The sequence below is a fragment of the Bombina bombina genome, chromosome 2, assembly GCF_027579735.1.
Source record: "Bombina bombina isolate aBomBom1 chromosome 2, aBomBom1.pri, whole genome shotgun sequence".
In the NCBI taxonomy this organism is placed as follows: Eukaryota; Metazoa; Chordata; class Amphibia; order Anura; family Bombinatoridae; genus Bombina; species Bombina bombina.
Window position 1 is genome coordinate 1,083,217,053 of NC_069500.1, and position 18,958 is coordinate 1,083,236,010.

The window sequence follows — 18,958 nt, forward strand, 5'->3', positions numbered from 1 at the left end:
ATTTTATTTGCAATTTTGTTTACAAAAATAAAATATTCCCTTGTTTAATTATTATTAGTCTTAAAATATTTTTTAGTGTATGCTCAGAAAAAACTGAAGATTTCTTGTTATCCTCATAGTTGTGAGGCGGTTAAAGAGACATTTTTGATAATGTTGCTGAAATTGTTATAGCTATACCTGTCGAGATTGACATTAACCATGGCACTCCATAAATTGATACATTACCTGACAACTTAAAGAGAAGTTCTGAAGCCATCTTCACAGATATGTCTTGGCTGAACAAGTTTCCCTGAGGAATAACTCGACAGTCTGGCATCTTCTGCGCTGACTCATTTTTTTCTTCCCTTAATAAAGTGCTGTAACCAATGTTTTGTCTAGGGGAGACGGAAGAGTCAGGGATGTCAACCTCCATAGGTTCTTCTTTAATCTTCACAGCCTGTGCATCCTTACAACTTTCAGCTATGGAGGCAATGCAGAGCAAAATTCAATGACATATCTCACATAAAAAAGTCAAAGTTAGTAATAGGTTGTTTCTCATCCATGCTATGAAAAAAGATTGTTGCTATCTTAGTCAAAGGTTGCAGTTTAAAAAATAATGCTTTGTAATTATATATATATATATACACATACATACACACACACACTGTATATGTATATATATATATATATATATATATATATATATATATATACACATACATACACACACACACACACACTGTATATGTATATATATATATATATATATATATATATATATACATACATATATACACAGTATATTTCACACAAAAAAACTTGCAATTTTATGTGATTGAGAACAAAAATAAAATAAATTGTTAATTATTTAAATCATAGATCACAAAAATATATCCAACTCTAGTAAAATGTTTTATGTACACAAACCCTAATAGGAAATGTAAAAATATACCATTCATCAATACAAATAAAGATTTCACTTTTTTCTTTCACATTTCTGCAAACATAATATATACGTTATTAAAACGAATCCAAGTCATATGCATTTAGTTAAAAGTAATTAAATTACATATACAATATTACAATGGGGAATTTTACCAAAAATTGTCCTAACACCAAAAAAAAGAAAACCACATTTTAACAATCAGCAACATATGTCATAAAGTAAATATTTCTTGTAATTTATAAATATTTTAAATAATAATTATTATTTCACTCATTAAAATTCAAATCAATTTATAACTTTTTTGAAATGCGTTTTTCTGGATTTTTTGTTGTTATTCTGTCTCTCACTGTTCAAATAAACCTACCATTAAAATTATAGACCGATCATTTCTTTGTCAGTGGGCAAACGTACAAAATCAGCAGGGGATCAAATATTTTTCCCCTCACTGTATATATATTCACTATACAAATTAAATTGTCTTATATGTAAAGAACATTAGAATGTGAACCTGTTGGGTTATTGCGCATGTTCATTTTTTTTCTTCTGAGCTCTCTGTTGACTTCTATAGGAAGAATACGTAAACGTGGTCACAATATTTGGGTAGCACGTGCCAGGTTTAGCTTGCAAGCAAACTTTTTAATTTCAACTTGTAATACGAGCCCTACCTGACACTTCCATCTAAAGAAATTTACGCTCATACGAAAGCTCCACTCGTAATCTAGCCCTATATAAGGCAGCTGAGCCCATTCTCCAGTGCCCTGGCTTTGAAGTCTTTCTCTGCTACAGCCCTGTTTTAGTTGCAATCTTAGTTCTGACTTCCTGTTGCATATTTTGGGCTTGTCCCTATGAGTTTTGATTTAAATTTTGTGCTTCTGCTGCCTGGCTACTGCTGACGTTCTGCTTGAATTCTGACTATAAGTAGCAAAAAAGATTTGTTCCAGCCACCAATAGTTAAAAAACCTTTATTTCTTCATATAGGGTCTTTTGACAAACATACAACGTTTCAGACCTGCTATAGGTCCTTAGTCATGACTAAGGACCTATAGCAGGTCTGAAACGTTGTATGTTTGTCAAAAGACCCTATATGAAGAAATAAAGGTTTTTTAACTATTGGTGGCTGGAACAAATCTTTTTTGCTACTTGAAGTATTTGCAGGATAAGGCAGATCCTGGGTTCCGTGCCCCACAAGCCACATATCTGTTGGTGCTGTTTTCCACACTTTGCTTTGTGAATTCTGACTATGCCTTGTGGATCCAGTTTTTGCCTTTGCTTTGTCTTTTGTGGATACCAAGCCCAGCCTGTCTGACTACTACTTGCCTAGCAGATACAGATGTACCTTCCTCTAGTCTGCTCGCTATAGAGGTACCTGCCTCCAGCCTGCCAACAACAAAGGTGTTTGCCTCCAGCTTGCCCACTACAGGAGTAACTGCCTCCAGACTGCCTGCTTCAGATGTATCTTCCTCCAGCCTGCCCACTACAGAGGTATCTGCCACTAGCCTGCAAGCTAGAGATGCCTGACTTCAGGCTGCCAGCTACATAGGTACCTGCCTTCTGCCTGCCAGCTACAGAAGTGCCTGCGTTCAGCATACCAGAGCTACTTGCACCAGACCTGCCAGCCAGTAATTGCTGTTACAGACCTGCATACCAGAAGTACCAGCTCCATAGTCACTATATGCCAATTCTTTTGACTCCTCTGTGTCCTGTTGCAGATTCAAAGTCCAGTGTCCTGTTGCAGACTTCAAGTAATGTGTCAAGTTCAGTTTATCCTTCCAGATCTGCCTGGGTACCTATTTATGCTCACTTAATAAATGATATTGAGTACTTTGCTTATTTCTGTCTAAAAAGGGTGGCAGATCAAGAAAACATGTTTCACTGGCCCCTTTTAACTCATATAAGCTGAAATCTTAGCACCAGAGCTCTAAATACCTAACACCTCTCATCCAAACATGACAACTCCCTCCCTGGTGATACTGCAGTTATATCATTAGACTGAGTCCATTCAAGAAACCACATGCAACCCTATGTACACAGAGCCAGAAAACATAGCTTTGAGTTGAAGAAAATTTATTGAAAGAGAGGCCCCAGAAAAACAACACACAACACACATTTCTTTTGTCACATAGCGATCACAAAATACCTCTCTACTGGTTATACTGAGATCTACTGTCATTACAGTTTGACTGTATTCCCCTGAGCACTTTCATCTGATATGTCTGTCAGGTATTTTGGGGTTGAGGATACCCTTTGGGTGGAATCAGACTTTTCTTCTGTGAAAGACACAAGAGGGTTAAAAAAGGCTGAACCTTGGGTGAGTGCCATTCCATAGGGCAAGCTGTGTACAGTAAAACTGTTTGGCCATTATTGAAGAGCTTGACTAGTTTGTTATATATAAATACAGTACTGTGCTAAAGTTTTAGGGGTGTGTGAAAAAAATGCTTTAAAATAAGAATGCTTTCAAAAATTGAAATGTTAATATTTTATTTAGTAACAATTGACAAAATGCAATGCAATTGAAGAGAAGAAAAATATAAATCAACTCAATATTTGGTGTGACCACCCTTTCGCCTTCAAAACAGCATTAATTCTTCTAGGTACACTTGCACACAGTTTGTTAAGAAACTTGGCATGTAGGTTATTCCAAACATCTTGGATAATTAACCACAGCTCTTCTGTGGATTTAGGCTGCTTCAGTTGCTTCTGTCTCTTTGTGTAAACACAAACAGACTCAATGATGTTGAGATCAGGGCTCTGTGGGGGCCGTACCATCACTTCCAGGACTCATTGTCCTTCTTTACACTGAATATAGTTCTTAATGACTATGGTGGTATAACTGGGGTTGTTGCTATGCTTCAGAATACATTTTGGGGCCAATCAGCTGCCTCCTTGATGGTATCACATGATGGCTAATCATCTGCCTCTACTTGTCAGAATTGAGGAGACCATTAATTCTGACCAAATCCTCAACTTCATTTGGAGAAATGCAGCCCCAAACTTGCTAGGAGTTGAGTCACTTGGCCTTTTTTCTACATCGGAGGTATGGCTTTTTGACTGTAAGCCTTCCATGAAAAGCACTTCTGACCAGACTTCTCCGCACAGTAGATGGGTGTACCAGGGTCCTTTTGGTTTTTGGTAATTTTGAGCTGATGTCCAGAAGTGCCATCTTTCAATTGCAAGGGAAGCATTATGTTTCTTTCACATCTGCTGCACTATGTTTCCTTGGCTGACCACTGTGTTTATGGTCTCCAACATTGCCTGTTTCATTGTGCTTCTTCAAAAGAGCTTGGACAGCACATCTGGAAACCCCTCTCTGCTTTGAAATTTCTGCCCGTGAGAGACTGATGCAGTATAACTACCTTATGTCTTTGTTCCTGTGTTCAGTCTTGACATGATGTATGACCTTTGACATGAAACTGTCCACAGCAATCTCACTTTGTTAGCAGAATGTGGTTGTTCCTCACCTAGTTTAATTCCTCCTACACAGTTGTTTCTGTTTTAGTTAATCATTGTGATTCAACTAGACATGGGCAAACAAATGCAAACGTAGGCAGCCTCTCATTGACTTGGGCTTGTTTTGGGGCCGGATTTATGCTTGTGAAAGATCATCACACTAAGATCTAAGAAGCTGAAGGCCCATGTCTAGTTTTAACCTACAGATTAAATTGATGATCATTAGACCCTGTTTGGTGTAATTGTTTAATCATGCACCTGATTATATGCCTAAAAAACCCATGACTTTACATTAATGTACCTAGAAAAATATATACTGTTTTGAAGGCAAAGGGTGGTCATACTAAATATTGATTTGATTTCGATTTTTCTTCTGTTCGCTCATTAAGCATTTTCTTAATTGATCAAAAATAAACTAGGAACATTTCTATTTTTGAAAGCATTCTTAAGTTACAAGATTTTTTCGCACCTGCCTAAAACCTTTGCACAGTACTGCACACAGTAGAAATCGTAATAAAACTACACTGCACACGTAAAAATCACAGTGAAATTTGCATTTATAATAAAAAAGTGTACTGTTTTCCCTATTGTAAAATGAGTTTCCTTGCCTCTGCTAGAGGGCTGAACAGGTGCGTTCCATGGGATTAGCTGAATTTACTGTGTGAGCTCTGGTGTATTCTTTAAATGTGTCCATCCTGCAGTTCTGTCTCGCAAACTGAAAGGTGGCAAGATTACGTCAAAATACGCCAAACACTTATTACTCTATAATAAAAACACAAGCATATTTAAATAGAGGTGATGTTAAGATACTATAGGCTAAAAGTAGATTAATCTGATTTGTATTGGCTGCAGAATTTAATTTTTAAGTGCACCCCCTGCTCCCAGCGAGTTACATTACTTTCTATGGGAGACATCTCGCAACTGGCAGAAAAAAAAACCCTCTTTTTTTTTTCTAGATAATTCTCTGAGGGCAGCCCCGGCAAGAGATAGGTACTATGATTTTCACGTGTTCTCTTTAAGAGCTAACTTATCTAACATTTGCTACATCAGACAAGAAGAACACGCTATCTCTCACACTACAGCTGGGTTGTGATTTCTTCCACTGCTTCTTGTTTTTATAGTTTTATATAGCTAACACAGCAATACTGAAATTTTTATTATAGGTGGGAATACAAAGGTCAAAATCAGCTATTTGAAAAATTACTAAATAAATGCAAAGGAGCTATTTGAGAATAATGTACCCATTCTAAATGTATTTCATCTTGCCATTGTGACTATTATCTAATCAAGAAAATGCTCTAGCCACCTGTAACTTGCTTAATGATAGAACCTGGGTAAAGCCTGAAGACCTGTCCCTTTATAATGAATATCTGAAAGAATATAATCCAATATCAGATGAACAAGTCTTAGGCAACACAGTTCTACAAGCCTGGATAGAAAAGAATGTGGTCTTAGAACAGAGCATCCAAAACCCCATGAAAGAAAATACAGCAGCTAACTATACAAAAGCTAGCACTCAACAACACGCTAAGATATTCCAGTTAAATAAATTTAGATACGCATAATTTATGGGGTCAGTAGAGGTGGCAGATATTGCTGGCCTACATGCAGAATCAGCAGCCAGTTATGTATCTTTAAAACAGTATCAACTAATGTAGGCACATAATCAATAGAAGACATAACGTTCTTCATAGGAAGGATATTGCCTTGGGATAGTCTGAAGATTGTCATGTCTACCTTAAGCTTTCCAAAGCTTCAAAGCAGATTCTGGAGAAGCTTCTTCAAAAGAGCTTGGAAAGTACATCTGGAAACCCCTCTCTGCTTTGAAATTTCTGCCTGTGAGAAACCTTGATGATGCAGTATAACTACCTTATTTATGTCTTTGTTCCTGTGTTCAGTCTTGACATGATGTATGACCTTTGACATGAAACTGTCACTGTCCTCTGCAATCTCACCTTGTTAGCAGAATGTGGCTGTTCCTCACCTAGTTTAATTCCTCCTACACAGCTGTTTCTGTTTTAGTTAGAACAGAGCATCCAAAACCCCATGAAAGAAAATACAGCAGCTAACTATACAAAAGCTAGCACTCAACAACACGTTAAGATATTCCAGTTAAATTAATTTAGATACGCATAATTTATGGGGGCAGTAGAGGTGGCAGATATTGCTGGCCTACATACAGAATCAGCAGCCAGTTATATATCTTTAAAACAGTATCAACTAATGTAGGCACATGATCAACAGAAGACATAACGTCCTTCATAGGAAGGATATTGCCTTGGTATAGTCTGAAGATGTCTGCCTTAAGCTTTCCAAAGCTTCAAAGCAGATTCTGGAGAAGGATACAGGTATCAAACCCAGAAGTACAATACAGCTTTGTTCAGATTACCAATTTCTCTATTCATTTCAAGGTATAGAATAATCTATTACCTTGTTCAATATGATGGAGTTATTTATTTTTTCATGCTTCTCCTCCCTCCACATGAAAGAAAGGAGGAAAAGAAACATCTTTCAGGCGGAAAAAATATCATCATTTTGATAGGGAAGAGCCTTTATTTGACCCTATGCCTCACAGACAAAAAAAGCATAACTAGACTTGTGTTTATGCTTTCTATGGGTGTTAACGGAAACAAAGCTAATAGAAGTAGCTAGAGAGGAATGATTAATAATGTAAACAAATATATAAATATTTTTAATTTTCCCTAAGTTAAAAACATAGATACTAGAGGATGCTGAAAACCTCCAGAAGTATTCCCCCTTCTCTTCAAGAAGCTACGGTGCACTTATGTGTCTTCCTCTGGAAAAAGCAGGACAAGTTTAAAGACCAAAACAAAGAACTAGTCCTACCATCTCCTGCACTTCTGCTTCTACTATTGCAGCTTTTGATAGTAATCCTGAGAAGGCTAATTTGAGAACCAAAGCAGCTTTGCCATATTCCTCTGGGTGTGAAAATGCTTTCCAAGCAATACAACACCCCCTTAACCCGTGTAGTGCAAGTCTGTGCTGTGTTAGGTAAATTACAGTGGTTTTGCTGAAATCATCAAGCCCTTATAAACTACCTGTAAACCAAATAATAAAAATAGCTGAAGGTGTACATTACAGTACTATAAAAAAATCACAGGTAACACAATATGAATACAAGAATTATCTCTAACAGTAACAAAGAGGAAAGCAAACTGACCTGCAATGATTACCATTTTAGTTAAATAAGAATTTAAATGACATACTGTATATAGACTTATATTTGCAAATCACTTGATCGTGAATGGAACAACATACTATATCCATATATACCTGTAAATATTCACCACTAGATGGTTATGGAATAATTTTACAAATTTACAAATACAAAAAACAAATTTTATGCTTACCTGATAAATTTCTTTCTTTTGCGATGTACCGAGTCCACGTGGGATATTGTCCTTCCTGACAGGAAGTAGCAAAGAGAGCACCACAGCAGAGCTGTCTATATAGCTCCCCCTTAACTCCACCCCCAGTCATTCGACCGAAGGCCAAGGAAGAAAAGGAGAAACTATAAGGTGCAGAGGTGACTGAAGTTTACATAAAAAATACTATCGGTCTTGAATAGACAGGGCGGGCCGTGGACTCGGTACATCGCAAAAGAAAGAAATTTATCAGGTAAGCATAAATTTTGTTTTCTTTTGCAAGATGTACCGAGTCCACGGATTCATCCTAACTTGTGGGATACCAATACCAAAGCTTTAGGACACGGATGAAGGGAGGGACAAGACAGGAACCTAAACGGAAGGCACCACTGCTTGCAAAACCTTTCTCCCAAAAATAGCCTCCGAAGAAGCAAAAGTATCAAATTTGTAAAATTTGGAAAAGGTATGAAGCGAAGACCAAGTCGCAGCCTTACAAATCTGTTCAACAGAAGCATAATTTTTAAAAGCTTATGTGGAAGCCACCGCGCTAGTGGAGTGAGCTGTAATTCTTTCAGGAGGCTGCTGTCCAGCAGTCTCATAAGCCAAACGGATGATGCTTTTCAGCCAAAAGGAAAGAGAGGTAGCCATAGCCTTTTGACCTCTACGCTTTCCAGCATAGACAACAAACAAAGAAGATGACTGGCGAAAATCTTTGGTTGCCTGCAAATAAAACTTCAAGGCACGAACCACGTCCAAGTTGTGCAACAGACGTTCCTTCTTAGAAGAAGGATAAGAACACAGAGAAGGAACAACAATTTCCTGATTTATATTCCTGTTAGAAACAACCTTAGGGAGGAACCCAGGTTTGGTACGCAAAACCACCTTATCAGCATGGAAACCAAGATAAGGCGAGTCACATTGTAATGCAGATAGTTCAGAAACTCTTTGAGCTGAAGAGATAGCAACTAGAAACAGAACTTTCCAAGATAGAAGCTTAATATCTATGGAATGCATGGGTTCAAACGGAACCCCCTGAAGAACTGTAAGAACTAAATTTAGACTCCATGGCGGAGCAACAGGTTTAAACACAGGCTTAATTCTAACTAAAGCCTGACAAAAAACCCGAACGTCTGGGACATCTGCCAGACACTTGTGCAACAAAATAGACAAAGCAGATATCTGTCCCTTTAAGGAACTAGCGGACAATCCTTTCTCCAATCCTTCTTGGAGAAAAGACAAAATCCTAGGAATCCTGATATTACTCCATGAGTAGCCTTTGGATTCGCACCAAAAAAGATATTTACGCCATATCTTATGATAGATCGTCCTGGTGACAGGCTTTCGAGCCTGAATCAAGGTATCTATGACCGACTCAGAGAAACCCCGCTTTGATAAAATCAAGCGTTCAATCTCCAAGCAGTCAGTTGCAGAGAAATTAGATTTGGATGCTTGAATGGACCTTGAACCAAAAGGTCCCGTCTCAGTGGCAGAGTCCATGATGGCAGAAATGACATATCCACCAGGTCTGCATACCAAGACCTGCGTGGCCACGCAGGCGCTATCAAAATCACTGAAGCTCTCTCCTGTTTGATTCTGGCAATCAGACGCGGAAGGAGAGGGAATGGTGGAAACACATAAGCCAGGTTGAACGACCAGGGTACTGCTAGAGCATCTATCAGTACTCCCTGAGGATCCCTTGACCTGGATCCGTAACGAGGAAGTTTGGCGTTCTGACGAGACGCCATCAGATTCAATTCTGGTGTGTCCCATAGCTGAACCAGTTGAGCAAACACCTCCGGATGGAGCTCCCACTCCGCCGGAGGAAAAGTCTGACGACTTAGAAAATCTGCCTCCCAATTCTCCACCCCTGGGATATAGATCGCTGATAGATGGCAAGAGTGAGCCTCTGCCCATCGGATTATTCTGGAAACTTCTATCATCGCCAAGGAACTCCTTGTTCCCCCTGATGATTGATATAAGCTACAGTCGTGATGTTGTCCGACTGAAACCTGATGAATCCGGCCGAAGCCAGCTGAGGCCACGCCTGAAGAGCATTGAATATCGCTCTTAATTCCAGAATATTTATCGGTAGGAGGGCCTCCTCCCGAGTCCACAAACCCTGTGCTTTCAGGGAATTCCAGACTGCACCCCAGCCCAGTAGGCTGGCGTTCGTCATCACAATAACCCACGCTGGCCTAAGAAGAGAGTCTCTGGTCTCTTGATCCAGATTTATCTGAGGAGATAAATCTGCATAATCCCCATTCCACTGTTTGAGCATGTATAGTTGCAGTGGTCTGAGATGCAAGCGAGCAAACGGAACTATGTCCATTGTTTCTACCATAAGTCTGATTACCTCCATACACTGAGCCACTGACGGCCGAGGAATGGAATGAAGAGTTAGGATGAATCCATGGACTCGGTACATCTTGCAAAAGAAATAATGGTGGTTTATTGAACCTTTAATAAGAAATTAAGGACAAAGCATACTGAACAGAGGCCCTTTAAATAAAAAGTGATGACATCACAATTCTGAGACTGCATCCTGTCTCACATGGATGATGTAAACCAGTCTGGCCATAAAAGGAAGTGCAGGAAGTGAGCAGCATCCCCCACAATGCACCAAGTCAGGAAGAGAGGTGAGTAAAATGGCTGCCAGCAGCACATGGCAAACAAGTCAGGAAAAAACCCTGACAGTACCCTCCCCTCAACGACCCTCCCCCGCGGGAGGACAAAAAGCTTATTGGGGAAACGGGCATGGAAGGCACGGAGGAGGGCGGGAGCATGAACATCAGAGGAGGGAACCCATGAACGCTCCTCTGGACCGTAGCCCCTCCAATGAACCAAATACTGTACGCGGCCCCTGGACATACGAGAGTCAATAATGCTGCTGACCTCATACTCCTCATGGTTGTCAACAAAGATAGGACTGGGACGAGGCAACACAGTGGTAAATCGATTACAAACCAATGGTTTCAAGAGGGAGACATGAAAAAGATTTTAGATGCGCATTGCAGGAGGAAGGTCAAGGATTGACCCGTTGGAGTATTCGAAAAGGACCAACATAATGGGGAGCCAGTTTATTGGAAGGCACACAAAGGTTCAAGTTGCGGGAGGACAGCCAAACTCTCTCACCAACCTGGTAGGAAGGTGCAGGCAGACGCCTACGATCAGCCTGGAACTTTTGGCGCTGCATAGAACGATGAAGGCAATCCTGAATCTGCACCCACGTGGAACGGAGTTGCTGGAGATGCTCCTCCAAAGCTGGAATACCCTGAGACATGAATGAATAGGGCAACAAGGATGGTTGAAACCCATAATTCGCCATGAACGGGGATAACTTGGAGGAAGCATTAATAGCACTAATACGAGCAAACTCTGCCCAAGGTAACAGTTCAGACCAATTATTGTGGTGATCTGAGACATAGCAACGGAGGAACTGTTCCAGAGCTTGATTAGACCGTTCCGCAGCCCCATTGGATTGAGGGTGATATGCCGAGGAGAAGGAGAGCTGGATCCCCATTTGAGCACAAAAGGAACGCCAAAATTTGGAGACAAACTGGCTACCCCGGTCCGACACTATCTCCTTGGGTAACCCATGTAAACGGAAGACCTCACGGGCAAAAATTGAAGCAAGCTCCTGAGCGGTAGGCAACTTCTTCAAGGGAATGCAATGTGACATTTTAGAAAAACGGTCAACCACCATAAGGATAACAGTATTGGCATTGGAAACAGGGAGCTTGACAATGAAGTCCATGGAAAGATGTGTTCAAGGCCGCTCACCATTAGCAATAGGTTGAAGAAGACCCACAGGAATACGTCGAGGAGTCTTATTCTGTGCACAAACTGAGCAGGAGGCAACATACGCAGCAACATCAGAACAAAGACCTGGCCACCAGAATTGTCGAGTGACAGACCAAATCATTTGGTTCTTGCCTAGGTGACCTGCGGCTTTAGGATAGTGGTAAGTGTGCAAAAGTTTAGTTTGAAGAGTCTCAGGAACAAAACACTTACCACTAGGTTTCTCAGGAGGTGCATTGGTTTGTGCAGCCAGGATCTCCTCCCCCAAGGGAGAAGTCAAATTAGTACATATGGTAGCCAAAATATGGTCAGGAGGTATAACTGGAGTAGGTACAGACTCCTCCTTGGACAGAGGTGAAAATTGTCGAGAGAGGGCATCAGCCCTAACATTCTTACTACCAGGCAGGTAGCAGACCACATAATTAAATTGAGACAAAAATAGCGCCCATCTGGCCTGTCGGGGTGACAAACGTTTTGCTTCAGATAGATAAGTTAAATTCTTGTGGTCAGTAAGAATGAGCACTGGCACACTAGTACCCTCGAGAAGATGCCTCCATTCCTTGAGTGCCAAAATTATGGCCAGTAATTCCCTGTCGCCAATTTCATAATTGCACTCCGCTGGAGACAATTTCTTAGAGAAGAAACCACACGGATGCAAGGAACCGTCAGGCGTAGGACGTTGAGACAAGAGGGCACCTACTCCAGTTTCAGACGCATCGACCTCAAAAACGAAAGGCAGGACAGGGTTAGGATGAGCCAGTACTGGAGCGGCAGCAAAGGCAGTCTTAAGACTATCAAAGGCCTCAATGGCAGTAGGTGACCAATGGAGTGGATCATTCTCTTTACGGGTCATGTCTGTGATAGGTTTGATCACGGAAGAAAAGTTTTTAATACATTTTCTATAGTAATTAGCGAACCCCAAAAAACATTGAATAGACCGAAGACCAACTGGGCGAGGCCACTGCAAAACTGCAGATAACTTGTCAACATCCATGGAGAACCCTGCAACGGAGATAACATAACCTAGAAAGGTTACTTGAGTCTGATGGAACTCACATTTCTCAAGTTTACAAAACAGGCCGTTCTCAAGTAGTCTCTGAAGAACCCGTGTAACATCAGAACGATGAGCCTCAAGTGTGGGTGAGTGTATGAGGATGTCATCTAAGTACACCACAACACACTGTTGCAACATATCTCGTAGGACATCATTAATAAATTCCTGGAAAACAGCAGGAGCATTACATAGGCCAAAGGGCATTACAAGATACTCATAATGCCCGCTCCTGGTGTTAAATGCTGTTTTCCATTCGTGGCCCTCCTTGATCCTAACGAGATTGTACGCTCCTCTCAAATCAAGCTTAGTAAAGACCTAGCTCCCTTGAGGCGGTCAAAGAGTTCCGTAATGAGCGGAATAGGGTAAGCATTCTTAATGGTAAGACGATTAAGACCCCTATAATCGATGCATGGTCTTAACTCGCCACCCTTTTTCTTAACAAAGAAGAAGCCAGCCCCTGCAGGAGAGCAGGATTTGTGGATGATCCCCCGCGACAGAGCATCGGAAACATACTCCTCCATAGCACAATTCTCTGCAACAGACAGAGGGTAAACCCGGCCCTGAGGAGGAATGGCTCCGGGTAGCAGGTCTATGGCACAATCGTAAGACCGGTGAGGAGGCAATGTACCGGCACGCACCTTGTCAAAAACATCTAGGAACTCTCGGTACTCCTCTGGCAATTGAGATACTGAAGACGTGCACAAGACTTTAACTGGTTTCTGAAGACAAGTGGAAATACATTGCGGAGACCACGACAAAATTTCGGACCTGTGCCAGTCGAGACTGGGATTGTGCTTTTGGAGCCAGGGATAACCCAGAACAACCAGAAAATGCGGAGAGTTTATCACCTGGAACTGGAGGGTTTAAAAATGGAGAGCCCCAACAGCCATGGACAACGGAGCGTTTTCGTGAGTAACAAGTGCTGGCTAAAGGGGCCTGCCATCAATGGCCTCAATAGCAAGCGGAACGGACCGAGGCAAAACAGGAATGGAGTGCTTCGATACAAAAGCACTGTCAATGAAATAGCCCGCAGCACCGGAGTCAACAAGAGCCTGGGTGACTATGGAGGAGTCCACCAAGGAAAGGACAACCGTGACCAAAGGTTTCTCCTTTAGCGGTTCCCGGGGACAAGGATAAACAAACCTAAGGTCTGCCCCCAACAGGACCTTAGGTGTGAGCATTTACCGGCTGTGTAGGACAAGACTTCAAAAGATGGCCCTGTAACCCACAATAGAGGCAGAGCCCCTCCCTCCTCCTAAAGGCCCTCTCCGCCGTGGAGAGATGTGTGAGTCCCAACTGCATCGGCTCAGCAGTACCTGGTGGCTCGGGACCAGGAGGCATGGGAGGAGAGGGAGGCATGGGTGGGAACGAACACGTAGGAGACAACGGTACAGGAGGCTTCCGCAAGCGCTCCTTGAAAGAAGGCCTCTCACTTAGTCTGATGTCAATTAGGATAAAAAAAAGACACCAATGCCTCGAGATCCTCTGGTAAATCTCTGGCAGCAACTTCGTCTTTAATCGCATCAGAGAGCCCATGAAAGAAGGCGGCAACAAGGGCTTCATTGTTCCAGCCTACCTCTGCTGCAAGCGTACGGAACTCAATGGCATACTGAGCAACCGATCTTGTACCTTGCTGAATGGACATGAGTAGTTTAGCAGCAGAGGAGGAGCGAGCTGGAACATCAAATACCCTTCGAAAGGAGGCCACAAATTCAGGGTAATTTGAAATCATAGGTTTATTAGTCTCCCACAAGGGATTAGCCCAGGAAAGAGCTGTGTCAGAGAGTAACGAGATGAGAAATCCCACCTTAGCTCTGTCAGAGAGAAACGCCTGAGGTAACATCTCAAAGTAAATGCCCACCTGGTTCAAAAACCCTCTGCACTGATTAGGATCGCCTCCATATCACTGAGGTAGAGGTGCAGAACCGGACATGCTCCTGGTAGGCATAGGTGCAGCAGCGGAAACAGGAGCAGCCATAACATGAGGGACACTTTTGACCAAATGTGCAGTGCGAGTCAGCAGGGTTTGCAGGTCTAGTGCAAATTGATCCAAGCGGTGATCCTGTTCATCCATCCTGGAAATTATGGCAGGTACAAGTGGATTATTAGCACCATCAGGATTCATGGTCCTTGCGTAATGTCAGGGTTCCAGGAATCAGACTGAGACGAGAAGTGCAAAAATAATCACACTTTTATTAATAGCAAAAAATAATAAAAAGTCCACAAGTCAAATAATAAGCCAGGAATCAAAACCAGAGCTGGAAGTCAAACAAGCCGAGTCAGGAGCCAAAGCGAGTAGTCAGACGAGCCGGAATCAGGAACAAGGAGAACAGCAGAGTCAGGAACAAGCCAGGGATCAGGAACCAGGAAGGACGTCAGACAGCCAGGTAATACACAGGAGCTCTCACAAACAGGTCTGAGACAACGCAAGGACAAAGCATACTGAACAGAGGCCCTTTAAATAATAAGTGATGACATCACAATTCTGAGACTGCATCCTGTCTCACATGGATGATGTAAACCAGTCTGGCCATAAAAGGAAGTGCAGGAAGTGAGCAGCATCCCCCACAATGCACCAAGTCAGGAAGAGAGGTGAGTAAAATGGCTGCCAGCAGCACATGGCAAACAAGTCAGGAAAAAACCCTGACAACAATGTGCTAAAATAATGAGATCTGATTATACCTACAAGCTCAACCCATTTTATTAGGTTGTGGCTTTAAAACACAAAATCAGCTAATTTATATACACAAATAAACCTTAAAAAAGCAAATCTCATACATTTTATACTCTGAAGCTGGTAAAAAAAGTAATTGGCAACACAATAAGGGAAAATCAATTTTATAGTATACTGTCCCTTTAACCTATAACAATATCATAAACCTAAGCAAAGAGTCCAATTACTTATCTGACATTGTGTATGTAGAAAATAAGTCTAAAGGGTGCAGATTTTGTTTTTAAGTGTTTATTTAAATTTTTAATTGTCAAATATATGTTAAGTTTTAATCAAAGTGATATACACTAATCACATATACGCTGCTAATGAATAGTATGTGAAAAACTTTTTTGGACTTTGAGTGCTTTCCAAACATATCCCTTTTTTTGGGTCTCTAACCCATCAGACATTAAAAATAAAGGTACTTTTTAATATTATTTTTTTTATACTCCCCTTTATTTATAGCAGAGGTAAATCTAATTTAAATTTAAAAAATGCTAGGATTTACCATCAAAAATGGATAATGTAGCAACAATAGAGAAATTAAAATTTAAACATGGATTTTTCAACATAGGGCCCTTTCCATTCAAATATGTAAAATAAAATTAGAACCTAATGATGAAGAGCAATACCTCACAAAGTTAAACTTCGATTGAACTGTCAGACAGTACCGTGTACCTAATTCTAATAATTGATAAGACAACCTAAATATTTTTTTTCTCTCAAGATAAGCTTCTTTTCCCAATATTTGGCAAAAACAGTCCAGAGAAGCCCCTCTTTCAAATGCTCTTTCAGAATATGTTTGAAATATAGTGCTTAAAATCCTATGCTTTAAGTTTCAAGTTAAAACAATGTTTGATGTGAACAGTGCAACCTTATTCCCAGTGTAACCTTTTTAAGTTGAAAAATAAATGGTTGCGTATACTTAAGGGGATATGAAACTCAAAAATGTTCTTTCATGATTCAGATAAGAATATTTAAATGAGTAGATTTTAGGTGGAGATATCAATAATACTCCTCAATGGACAGGAAACATCCACTGAGGCGGTGCTGGATGCTAAGTAACTTAAAGGGACAGTCTACACCAGAATTGTTATTGTTTAAAAAGATAGATAATGCCTTTATTGTTATATTAATATACTTTATAATCTTTAAACCTCTACATTTCTACCTGTTTCTAAGCCACTAAAGCCTCTTATCACATGCTTTTTAATTTGTTTTTCACAACAGGGGAGTGCTAGTTCATGTGAGCCATATAGATAACATTGTGCTAACGCTCGTGGACACTGCACTAATTGGATAAAATGCAAGTCAATCGATAATAAATAAAAAGTCATGTGATCAGGGGGCTGTCAGAAAAGGTTTTGATACAAGGTAATCACAGAGGTAAAAAGTGTATTAATATGGGGGGCGTGTTCATGCAGCGGTCTGGAAAGGATGCTTTTCCTTGCAGCTTCTGCTGAATCTCTTGTTAATCTGTCGATTATTGAAAGATCTTGAAAACACCTGACACATAAAAAGAAAATTTATGCTTACCTGATAAATTTATTTCTTTTTTGACACGATGAGTCCACGGATCATCTTAATTACTAATGGGATATTCACCTCCTGGTCAGCAGGAGGCTGCAAAGAGCACCACAGCAAAGCTGTTAAATAGCTCCTCCCTTCCCTCCCACTCCAGTCATTCGACCAAAGTTAAGAAAAAAAGGAAAAGCCAAGGTGCAGATGTGTCTGAAGTTTAAAATACCCAACAAGCTGTCTTACAAGAACAGGGAGGGCCGTGGACTCATCGCGTCAAAAAAGAAATAAATTTATCAGGTAAGCATAAATTTTCTTTTCTTTTTTATGACACGATGAGTCCACGGATCATCTTAATTACTAATGGGATTCAATACCCAAGCTAGAGTACACAGATGATACGGGAGGGCCAAGACAGGGAACCTAAACGGAAGGCACCACTGCTTGAAGAACCTTTCTCCCAAAAGCGGCCTCAGCCGAGGCAAAAGTGTCAAATTTGTAAAACTTTGAAAAAGTGTGAAGAGAGGACCAAGTTGCCGCCTTGCAAATCTGTTCCACAGAAGCTTCATTTTTGAATGCCCATGAGGAAGCAACAGCCCTTGTGGAATGAGCCGTAACCCTCTCGGGACGTTACTGTCCAACAGTCTCATATGCAAAATGTATGATACTCTTCAGACAAAAAGAAAACAGAATTTATGTTTACCTGATAAATTTCTTTCTCCAACGGTGTGTCCGGTCCACGGCGTCATCCTTACTTGTGGGATATTCTCTTCCCCAACAGGAAATGGCAAAGAGCCCAGCAAAGCTGGTCACATGATCCCTCCTAGGCTCCGCCTACCCCAGTCATTCGACCGACGTTAAGGAGGAATATTTGCATAGGAGAAACCATATGGTACCGTGGTGACTGTAGTTAAAGAAAATAAATTATCAGACCTGATTAAAAAACCAGGGCGGGCCGTGGACCGGACACACCGTTGGAGAAAGAAATTTATCAGGTAAACATAAATTCTGTTTTCTCCAACATAGGTGTGTCCGGTCCACGGCGTCATCCTTACTTGTGGGAACCAATACCAAAGCTTTAGGACACGGATGAAGGGAGGGAGCAAATCAGGTCACCTAAATGGAAGGCACCACGGCTTGCAAAACCTTTCTCCCAAAAATAGCCTCAGAAGAAGCAAAAGTATCAAACTTGTAAAATTTGGTAAAAGTGTGCAGTGAAGACCAAGTCGCTGCCCTACATATCTGATCAACAGAAGCCTCGTTCTTGAAGGCCCATGTGGAAGCCACAGCCCTAGTGGAATGAGCTGTGATTCTTTCGGGAGGCTGCCGTCCGGCAGTCTCGTAAGCCAATCTGATGATGCTTTTAATCCAAAAAGAGAGAGAGGTAGAAGTTGCTTTTTGACCTCTCCTTTTACCTGAATAAACAACAAACAAGGAAGATGTTTGTCTAAAATCCTTTGTAGCATCTAAATAGAATTTTAGAGCGCGAACAACATCCAAATTGTGCAACAAACGTTCCTTCTTTGAAACTGGTTTTGGACACAGAGAAGGTACGATAATCTCCTGGTTAATGTTTTTGTTAGAAACAACTTTTGGAAGAAAACCAGGTTTAGTACGTAAAACCACCTTATCTGCATGGAACACCAGATAAGGAGGAGAACACTGCAGAGCAGATAATTCTGAGACTCTTCTAGCAGAAGAAATCGCAACTAAAAACAAAACTTTCCAAGATAATAACTTAATATCAACGGAATGTAAGGGTTCAAACGGAACCCCCTGAAGAACTGAAAGAACTAAATTGAGACTCCAAGGAGGAGTCAAAGGTTTGTAAACAGGCTTGATTCTGACCAGAGCCTGAACAAAGGCTTGAACATCTGGCACAGCTGCCAGCTTTTTGTGAAGTAATACCGACAAGGCAGAAATCTGTCCCTTCAGGGAACTAGCAGATAATCCTTTTTCCAATCCTTCTTGAAGGAAGGATAGAATCCTAGGAATCTTAACCTTGTCCCAAGGGAATCCTTTAGATTCACACCAACAGATATATTTTTTCCAAATTTTGTGGTAAATCTTTCTAGTTACAGGCTTTCTGGCCTGAACAAGAGTATCGATAACAGAAT

General features: G+C 41.0%; 1 protein-coding gene across 1 annotated transcript in view; it reads right to left on the reverse strand.

Moving 5' to 3' along the window:
• ZNF827 (zinc finger protein 827) overlaps positions 1-18,958 on the reverse strand; it is a 577,489-nt gene that overhangs the window by 196,412 nt on the left and 362,119 nt on the right. Inside the window, exon 6 of the mRNA XM_053703710.1 lies at positions 226-459. Within this exon, the coding sequence (XP_053559685.1) occupies positions 226-459 (234 nt within the window). The remainder of the gene's footprint in view (positions 1-225; positions 460-18,958) is intronic.